Raw genomic sequence first — 10000 nt, 5'->3', positions numbered from 1 at the left:
AAGAAACGTTCGTCTCAGAAAGCAATCGCGACAGTGACGTCACCGTTAAGTATGTCAAAGTTATTTATTGGACAGTTCTGACTGACTGCATTTACAAATTGGAACTCTTTTGTCTCCCCTTTGAAAAGTTCATTTGTCCAGCCCAACCTCCAAGATGGTTTCCCTCTTCTTAGTGAACGACATGAACCGCATAAATGGATTTTCCTTTTGTAGACAGAGCAATTTGGGTCGTTGCTGTTTATATAGGAGCGAAATAACATTATTCAACAGCATTTTCAATTCGCCATACGTGAGCAAAAGAATGCAACAGCCTCCAAAACAAAGCCATTTCAACCAGCCGAGGGTGACTTTTTTTTGTTGTGTTTTGGATTTCCCAGTGCCATCCAGCAGGGCAGATTTTATAACCATATGACAGTATTATGCAAAGGGCCCGTTCTACCTGCTACCTTGCGTATGACATGAGCATCAATTTGACTTTTCGGACATCATTATCAATGAATGCCGTAAGAGAAAGTCAAAATCTCAGTGTTTTCCTAGATTGTTGCGGCGCTAACTGTCAATAGCAGCGGCATTCCTTACCTGCACACTCACAGTGAAATAGTGGTTTAATGTTTAACCTCCGGTTACGTTTCAGTAAAGAAAATAAAGGTTGAAGTTTAAGTGCCGCTTTTATTTATAGTATATCCGTCGCACGAAACTAGAAAGAACACTTTTGTCCCAGCCAACGAAGCGTGTGTGCAGCATACTCTCCCATATGTTGCAAGCAGGTAAAATAAGCGACGTGCTGGGTTTGGGAGGAAACATCACAAATTCAGTCCACTCTTGGCGACAACCAGTATATGAATCCATTCCACATAAAAGGGGGTGCAATTCTACTCACCACCACGCCTCTGCTCTACAAAAGGAACTCAACATAGAGCAGTTTATGTTTCGAGCCTCTGGTAAATTTTTCCTTCTCCTTTTTTTCAGAAGAACAAAACAGAGAACGAGTCCTCAGAGGAAGAAAGTGACATTTCCCCTGTTGCTGAGAGTGATGAAGTTGCAGCTTCACGCATTCGCCGTCCTGTTGCTGTGCCCAAACCACCCCTGGTCCCCCTCCGGAGGTTCGACCCAAGCGGGTCGTCCGTCCGTGTCCACTTTCTCCTACGCCTGAGTCTTTTTCCTTAGAAAACGGCCAAAGTCACGTGATGGTGAGACAGTTGTGGCTCTTAGTGTTTAGCTTTTTCTCACAGCCTGAGCTGTGCACGTGCATGCGCGTTTGTCGCACATGGAATCGCTGGTGCATGGATCGCCGGCTTTGGTCTGTGATTGACCTTTCGGAGAAGAGAGTTGTCTCACCTGCCGCCCTTCGGGGAATCGTTCGACGCCAGCCAACCACTCTGAACCTTAGTTGGACAAACGTTTCTTTTCAGCAAATAAAATGGCTGTTGGTCCGCCTTCCCAGAATCCGTGAGCTTTACCTGAGTGGCACTACAGAAGCCACTGTGTACGCGCTCTCTTCTGTCATCTGCCCGCGGCTCAAAGTTCTAGGTCTGAGTTGGTCCGTGGGAATCACAGACGCGTTATTGAAAGAGCTCATTTTACCTGTTTCCGACTCTCGTGTTGGCCCTGGGGAGAGCAAAAGTCCTTTTTGAAATTGTCGACGTTATTCCTATCCGGGTGTGACGTCACTGGAGCAACCCTTCGCTTATTGGTTCAACACTGCCCTGACTTGCGCAAACTGGACTTGAGCTTCTGTCCTGGATTGACCGATCAAGATATTGAAAGTGTTTGTGGTCAAGCCTTGATCAACGAGTTTCTCCTCAGCGGCTGTCCTAAACTGTCAGACAAAGCCTTCTCCTTTTTTAGGCTTTTTCCACCTATCTTTCGTCTCGATCTTCGCTCTTGCAATGGTGTCACGTCAGATGCTGTCCAAGAATTTGTAAAATGTCGCAAGGATCTGCTAAAAATTGTAGAGGAAAAACTCATTGTAAACGCGTAATTTAATGGCTGCAGAGTCAATCCGATAAAATGCCATTTTACATCACTCGCCCATACAAACGTGGAATTAACATGCAATTATTCGTAAAACGTGTCACATCTGCTGATTTGCCCTTTAATGTTTTGCCTTAAATGCCATCTTCCGTCGCAGCTTGTGATAATCGAACTACTTCGAAACCACTCGAAACCTAACCCATAAGATATGAAAAACCATGTTATTTGAGTGAAGCAATGACTTTAAACCAAGGCTCCCTAGTTTTCCAAGTGTTGATAGACGAGCTTGGTTAAATTTTGGCAGTAATCCGGATTTATAATGAAACCCAGACGTCAGTTTGTGCCTTTAGTCGGAAATGTTGGATATAGGTTCATCACTGGAAAGCCCGAGTATTGTTTAACACGCAAGTCTTCATCGAACCATAACTAGAATCTAATGACCGTATTCAAACTTGCTTTGTTTTTGCTTGTTTTTGTTTTGGCTTAATTATGTCAAAGTGAAACAAGTGATCAGAAGCACTTTCAGAATCGAATGACCTTTTTATGCTATATAGAGACGCATAATCCGTCTGGGACGAACTTTGGCAAACATTTGTTCTGCATTTGTTCATCTGGTAGAAAGAGGGGCACAAGACATTACTTGTTTTACAAACGTGCTGAAGCGGACAATTTGACCAGACGCATCATGAGTCTTGTGGTCGTCTTTAAACTGGACGATTTCAACAGGCGCGAAAAGTTCGTGACCGACGAAAATTGCGTCTCACATACCTCTTTCCGTCTGTTCATCACGCGAACAAAATCCATGCACTTTGACGGGTAATTCGTGTGCAGTTGAAAAAAAGACCGGCAAATTGGGAGGTGAGTTGGTTCAAGGTGAAGGTTTTGCAGTTAATTTGTTCACAAAGTTTTCACACTGGGTTTCCATAGAATTAATTAAAGGCAATAATATTAAGTTTCCCATCGACATACGTTGCTTCAACAATTTTTAATAAGATCGACTTTTTGTAGTCGCGTTTTTGTAAACATACATGTAATGGTTTAACAAATTGCAACTTTTAACGTCTGTAAATAGAGCATTGGAATATGTTAATAAATTTGAATTTTGCGCTTTATTTTCGAATCAATTGATTGAAGTGGCTATTCAATCGACGGGTTTCTGCATTGGGGCATATTTCCCCACGCTGGTCAGTAAAATAGAGGACTGTATCTTCGCTTCAATTCGATTTATTTCGCTTTTGTTCAACCTTTACAATACCGTCTACACGTAAGGACATCAACCTTAACCCTAACGTGATACCCTGCACTGCAAGGGTTAATTGCTTAGCTTTATACTTTTCTCAAACTCATTAATGATTCATAAGCCAAAAACAAAAAGGAATTATAAAATTAGCATAAAATTTTCGCCAACTTTGATCCCAAATATCTCTTAAATACTGATTCCTTTGAGAAGCAATATCAAACACTCGAAAGTGCGTTTCATCGGAAATCCAAACACCTCGAAATCGGTTAAAAACTCGACCTTGGGCCTCGTTTTTACTCGTTGTTTTGGTGGGATCTTTATGCAAATGTGTCACTCCTGCGTAACCGGAAGTTCGATCTAATTAGCCAATGAGGATGGATAATCACAACACAGCTTAGAAAGCTGTGACTTCCTGGTCCGGGTTGCTTGAAGCATGGTTAGCGCTAACCAGCGTTAAACGTCATGGAAACCTATAGGTTTTGACACCTCTTCACCAAGGGTTAGCGTAAACCAGGCTTCGAGCAACCGGCCTCATTTCGCTAGGTTATGCGCCGCCATTTTTGTTTGTGGCTTTTACACTTAAGTGTTTGAGCACCTTCCGCTGCATTTAGAAGCAAGAAACTGAAGAATTAAGGAAATGGCGCTCTTCGAAGGTGAAGCAAAAGATTCTGAACGAGTACACATTGGTGCAATTAATTGTGCACCGCCTTTCACTCTCCAACGCGAACACTTAAAAACATGACGAAATGGAATCGACAGACACATGGTGAGAAGACTGTCTCTGTCGATCCCCTAACCTCACGAGGATTAATTAATTCCGCATGGAAGGTGACTTCCATTTGGAGAGTGACATCGAAGCTATCAAAGTATACCAATGTTTATCAAAGCTATCACGAAGTTTTGCAAGCTATGAGTCATCAAAGCCATATGAATCCAACTTGAACAACATCAGTGACATGAAAAACAGTGAGGCAACCAAGCAACCCATACTACCAGACACTAGTACTTGTGTGGCGAACCGTAATGACGAACTGTCGAAATACTCAGTCATCGATTCTGTAACTGATGAGGAATCCGTATCAATCTCCTGCGACAGAGCAAGGGCTGTGGGACAGAGAACCTTCCAGAATTCCTTATAAGAAAACGTCGAGCTTGTTTCATAAAGACAAGGTAATTGGAAAGTCTATGGTGCATTATTTAAAGAAGAACGTACCGAGCTCGTCTGAGTTGAGAAAGTGTTTATCTCTTGCTTTTGGAAAATAATATTATATTGCAGTAAGAATGTCTAGACCTACAATCTTGGACAAAATAAAATGGAACAGAAATGCTCCCTCTCCCCCAAATGAAGGATGAAGGTGTGTGAAGGCCAAAACGCGCCATTTTCTCATCACTGATTTGGGGGGAGGGGTGGTCTCAATGTTCCATTTAATTTGTCCAAGATTGTCTATAGAGGCTATCACGTCACAAATTCAAGATTTGGTCAATTAATCATTAATTGACCAAATCATTAATCATCCGAAACCACTGGCCTCTGACGCAGTCACGCTCGTCGCTAGTGTTGCTATGTTGAGATACTACATGGAAGATATTTTAAGAGAAGCGGAGCGTATAAAAAAGCCAAACCTAAAATGAAAATTTGCCAGTACGATCAAGAATAAGGGTATAACTCTACGTAGAATTGACGAAAAAATTGCCATCGAGAAAAAGAATACCCGAGGAAACAAAAGTAAGAGTTAGAGTTCTCAAGCCCACTACTGATCTTACTCTGGAAGCATTTCTGGGGAGTTAATCGGTAAAACTATAGGGTCTATGTAGGGTCGAATCGCTGAGATTAAACGAAGCAATGGCAAAAGACTCAAGCATTAAAGTAGCGCTTTTAAAGCTTTGTAGAGCACTTGAATGGTTTTACATGACATTAAAACGTTTGAGGCACGATTCACGAGACTTTTTATACGATTAACGTCTGTTTTGAGACGCTTTTCAACGGTTAAGCACTGTTAACAAGCAATGGAAAAAAGTGTCAATCTCTTCTGTCACCTTTCTGGCCAGACGACAAAATCGTGAAAAATCGACAAAATTCGTTGCTGATAGCCTGCAAATCGTGCCCGTCAACACTTTTGTGAACGTAAATCATGCTCTATTTTTCAGCGTGGAAAAATTAGAAGATAGATCAGGTAAATATCGCCAACAAATTTAAGGGAGGGCAAATGCAGTTCTTAAAAATTCAACAAGTTAGCGCACGGATGCAAAGTCTACAGCGTAGAATGTGGGTATAGGTTGAATAGTTGGATGGGGTAGATAATCTGTGGTAGAAGGTTCGAATCCTCCTTACATGCGATTTCTTTCTTTTTCTTTTTATTTTTTTCCAATAGTTTTATTCCCTTTTTTGTTTGCAATTTATGTTAAAGTGCTACTGTGACGAAAGTTGAATCTTCCCTATCGAAGCCATTTTGGCACATAAACACGTAGTCTGTACGAGAAGAAGAATGCTGTTTACCATTTTCAAATATCTCTTTTTGTTCTGGAGATATTCAAGTTTTTTTAATATGCAAATTAGCCAAGTGATGACGTCATAAACCCTACCAAATTTTGATCAAGTATGATGGAGAAAGATATCTCAGCCAATTTGTATCAGAAATACTTGGTTCTTTGCACTAAGATTCTAGTAAATGTGTTCCACAATATGAGCATACCATTTTTGTTACCATGGCAACATACTGGGTTCCAGACCTCCCTGATATTTAAAAGCTTTGCAGACCACCTTTGGCGTTCTGTTTTGATATTTGCAAATGGTACCTCATCTGCATGATCCTGCCAGCATATAAAGATGTTAGGTCGAGTTTGTGGCCTTGGTAAATGTATTTCTAGCCTGAGATCACCAAAATATTGAAATCAGGTTGGAGGGGACTGGAAAAGAGTGAGTTGCCATGGGAACCAATTTCTTTACAGTCGTAAGTGTGTTGCCTTCAGAACTATCAGCTCACCAAGTTTCAATGGTCTCTGTTGCAAATTGACCGAGATAGCTCTATTTATATTCTTGATGTTCTACTGGTTTGGGTGAATGACGTCATCAGCCTTCTCATTTGCATATTTAACACATTTTTCAAACTTAAATATCTCTGGAACCAATGCAGATATTTCCAAACGGTAAACAGCGTTTTTAATGTTTCATGGTACTCTATGTGATAAACCAAAAAATTCAAGGGATAAAGATTTGATCACAGTAGCACTTTAACCTGAAATGCCACTTGCATTTAGTTTTTTTTCAGTGTCGCCTTGCTCAGTTTATTTTTTGAATGAGAGATGCACATGCTCTCGGATGATGTAACTTTTGAGCGAACGAGAGCAGATTTCGTGTCGTGATTACCCCATATACTACTGGTAACGCCAAGCAGGGGCTCATAGACAATCTTGGACAAAATAAAATGGAACAGAAATGCCCCCTCTCCCCCAAATCAAGGATGAAGGTGCGTGAAGGCCAAAACGCGCCATTTTCCCATCACTGATTTTGGGGGAGGGGTGGTCTCAATGTTCCATTTAATTTGTCCAAGATTGTAGAGCGCAACTCAGACGTAACAAATCTTTGAGTAGGAGATTCTAATCGTCATTTTTATCTTATTACCCGCAGGACTGCTAAACACAAAAAAGACTTGTCAGTTCTATTGTATATTCGAGATCAATCTGTTACTAAGCATTCACCAAAATCAAGAGAAAATGAGGGGACAGAGAAGGAGGCTCCCGGTCGAGCCCTTGGGATATGTCATGTCCACGAAAGTTATTTTTAGACGAGCGGAAGTCTTCCGAGACGTCCGCATTCACGCCAACCTCGGTCCGATGTTTGAAAGAAAATATATATTCATCAGCCTTCCACGCGTGCCATCATTTTCTCTTTTCACTAAGAACCTGAGAGCGAGGCAAAACTGCATGCGGACGTCTCAGAAGACAGACTCTAGAACAAAGATCTCCGCTCGTCTAAAAATAACTTTCGTGGACCTAACATATCCCGGCCAACGCCTTGAGCCTCCCTCTCTGTCCCCTCATTTTCTCTTGACAAAATTGAACCAACAAAATGAGTTATTGTCTAAAAAGAGAAAAGCTATTGATATCAGGAGACGTTGAATCGAACCCAGGCCCTGTTGCTCAAGGAACGAGTACACATACAGTACTGAGAAATCCTTCTATAGCACTGTTACAGGCTTGATTAGCTCAAAAGAGATTGAAGACACTAGAACGTACCTCGGATGGTTCATGCTTCTTTTTTTCTGTTGCCCACCAGTTATACAATGATCCATCCTATGACATGAACGTGCATGCTGCTGGAGTTGAATACATCAGAAGCAGCTGTCAAAAATTTATTGGACCCATTACAGAGCAATTGTGGGTATGTTGTCACAATAACATACATGGTGTGATGCACTTATTGTGCAAGCAGTTTCCGATGTATTAAATGTTACAATACGTATAAATGAATCCATTGAGGGGTGGGCACCAGTAACTGTTATCATTCCTATAAGCGGACAACAGGAAACTACTGTTATTAACATTGGACATCTAGATGAAAGACACTGTTTCAGCAGTTCAGTTAGATTATTACAATGACAGTATTTCAGCTTATGAAATCAGCAGTGTTACCAATGTCAACAATCATTCAGAGGTAATAATCGATTAATAAACCATGGCCAAAAATGTGATCGTCAGTAATAATTTCTACAAAGCAGTGGCAAAAAGAGCTTATATGAGAGAATCTATCAAGCGGGAGAGACAAAATAAAGAGTTCAGGGAAAAGAAAAGCAATGCAAAACACCAAAAAAGATCTGAAAATATTGAAGCAGTAAGGGAATATGAAAAGCAAACATTTCACAAAGGTAAAGCTTCCAATCCAGAACATCTCAGAGAACTAAACAGAAAAGCACAGAACCATCATTTTTTTAAGGAAAGCTATACAGAGCTCAAGGCTAAACCAAGCTGCAGTTGTCAAGGTCAAGACTCTATTAGACATCCCAAGTCAAAAGTGATTCAGTCTTTTCGTGATAACATAACACATGGCCCTGAATATATATGCACTTGCTGTGGTCAGTTATGGTTCAGACCATCTGTCTCTAAGTGTAACAGTATCAAATATAGTGATAAATATTCTCAAGGTTTGTTGGACGAATGTATAACTGGCACAAAAAGTGTTAATAAATACTGAATGGATCTGCTCTTCTTGCCTAACCTGATGACATTAACAATATGACCTGGCAACAAAAATCAGATCTTATTCAAAATTACCCTGTCACCTGTGCTAGGAATTTTGAACACATGGTACAGCTCTTTATAGAGGATGTGTTAAAGAGTAATCTTATCATATGCCTATTAGAGAAATGGTGGACTTATTTTACAGGGTTGAATTCCAGCAAAGGGGATCACCTCACACACGCATTATTTTGGGTATCTAGTTGCATATGAGAGCCCCCCGTGCTGTTACACAATTTTCCAGCTGTTATATCACACTGACTAATGCATAAAGAAAACTTCAGCCTGCCAATTTTATTAAACAATCGCGGTAACTTGAAATCATATCCACGAGTAACGACAGTGGCACTTTGATTCAACTCTCTTCTCGGTGTTTGGATATCCTATGAAACACTCCTTCTCGTGTTTAATTTTTTTTTATCAACAACGACGCCTCTATGTCTGGAGATATCAACGACTTTTAGAGAAGCTCGTTTAGAGATAAACATTAACTAATGGTAATATGACTGAGTGGAGTCCAATTCGTAATCATACCAGTGATAATAGCGAACTTTAGCAATGAGGACGAGAACGAGAACGAGGACTGGTATGACCCATTGGGCCCTGGAACGAGAACGTCGTCCACGGCGGCTTTTCGGCGGGAAAAAAAAACATTTAGCAAACCGGTTACGGTACGTGGACGAGTCTCTTCATACAGTGAAAATCACCTGGGAAAATGTCTTTTAAAGAATTTCGTGACCTCCTTGTACTTCTCTACGGCGATGAAATTATTTCCGATGAAGAGTTTTTGCTACTTCACGATAGTTTCATCTCAAAGAATCCAGATTTTCCCCATGAAAACTATCAACAGTTTGATTTGGATTCTATGAACTCCGCAGAGTGCAAAGCAGAGTTTCGTGTCGAGAAACACGATCTCCCTCGCCTTGTTGCAGCCCTCCAATTGCCACCGGTGTTTAAATGCGTACAGAGGAGTATTTGTGACGACATGGAAGGCCTATGCATACTCCTCAAACGAGTTGCCTACCCATGCAGGCTCAGCGATCTGATTCCTCGATTTGGCCGACCAGTTTCTGTTTTAAGCCTGATCTCAAATGATGTCATCGACTATATTTATGACCTTCATGGGCACCGTATAACACAATGGAATCGAGATCTTCTGAATCCTGGGGCTTTGCAGCGTTATGCAGACGCGATATCAGGAAAGGGAGCCCCCCTTGACAACTGTTTCGGTTTTGTAGATGGAACAGTCCGTCCCATTTCAAGACCAAATGAGCGTCAGAGAATTGTGTACAATGGCCACAAGAGGGTCCACGCCTTAAAATTCCAATCCTTGTCCCTACCAAATGGCCTTATTGGAAACCTATTTGGACCAGTTGGTGAGTTTATAATGAAAAGCTAGTGTTTTAAACTTTAATAAAACCCCTACCCCCCTCCCCAGAAAAAGAAGAAAATTCTCTTCTCATGTTTGATGTTAATTTCGACTTCATTTCTAGAGGGGCGTAAACACGACGCAGGAATGTTAAACGATTCTGGACTACTGCGGGACCTTCA

General features: G+C 41.1%; 1 protein-coding gene across 1 annotated transcript in view; it reads left to right on the top strand.

The window, feature by feature from the left end:
• The first annotated feature begins 9164 nt into the window (after positions 1-9164).
• The window catches only part of LOC138046389 (uncharacterized), a 1197-nt gene continuing 361 nt past the window's right edge, over positions 9165-10000 (top strand). Inside the window, exons 1-2 of the mRNA XM_068893031.1 lie at positions 9165-9825; positions 9943-10000. The exon at positions 9943-10000 is cut by the window's right edge and continues 361 nt beyond it. Of these exons, the coding sequence (XP_068749132.1) occupies positions 9165-9825; positions 9943-10000 (719 nt within the window). The remainder of the gene's footprint in view (positions 9826-9942) is intronic.

Source organism: Montipora capricornis, chromosome 4 (assembly GCF_036669925.1).
Source record: "Montipora capricornis isolate CH-2021 chromosome 4, ASM3666992v2, whole genome shotgun sequence".
NCBI lineage: Eukaryota > Metazoa > Cnidaria > Anthozoa > Scleractinia > Acroporidae > Montipora > Montipora capricornis.
This window is presented reverse-complemented; position numbering and strand designations above follow the sequence as displayed.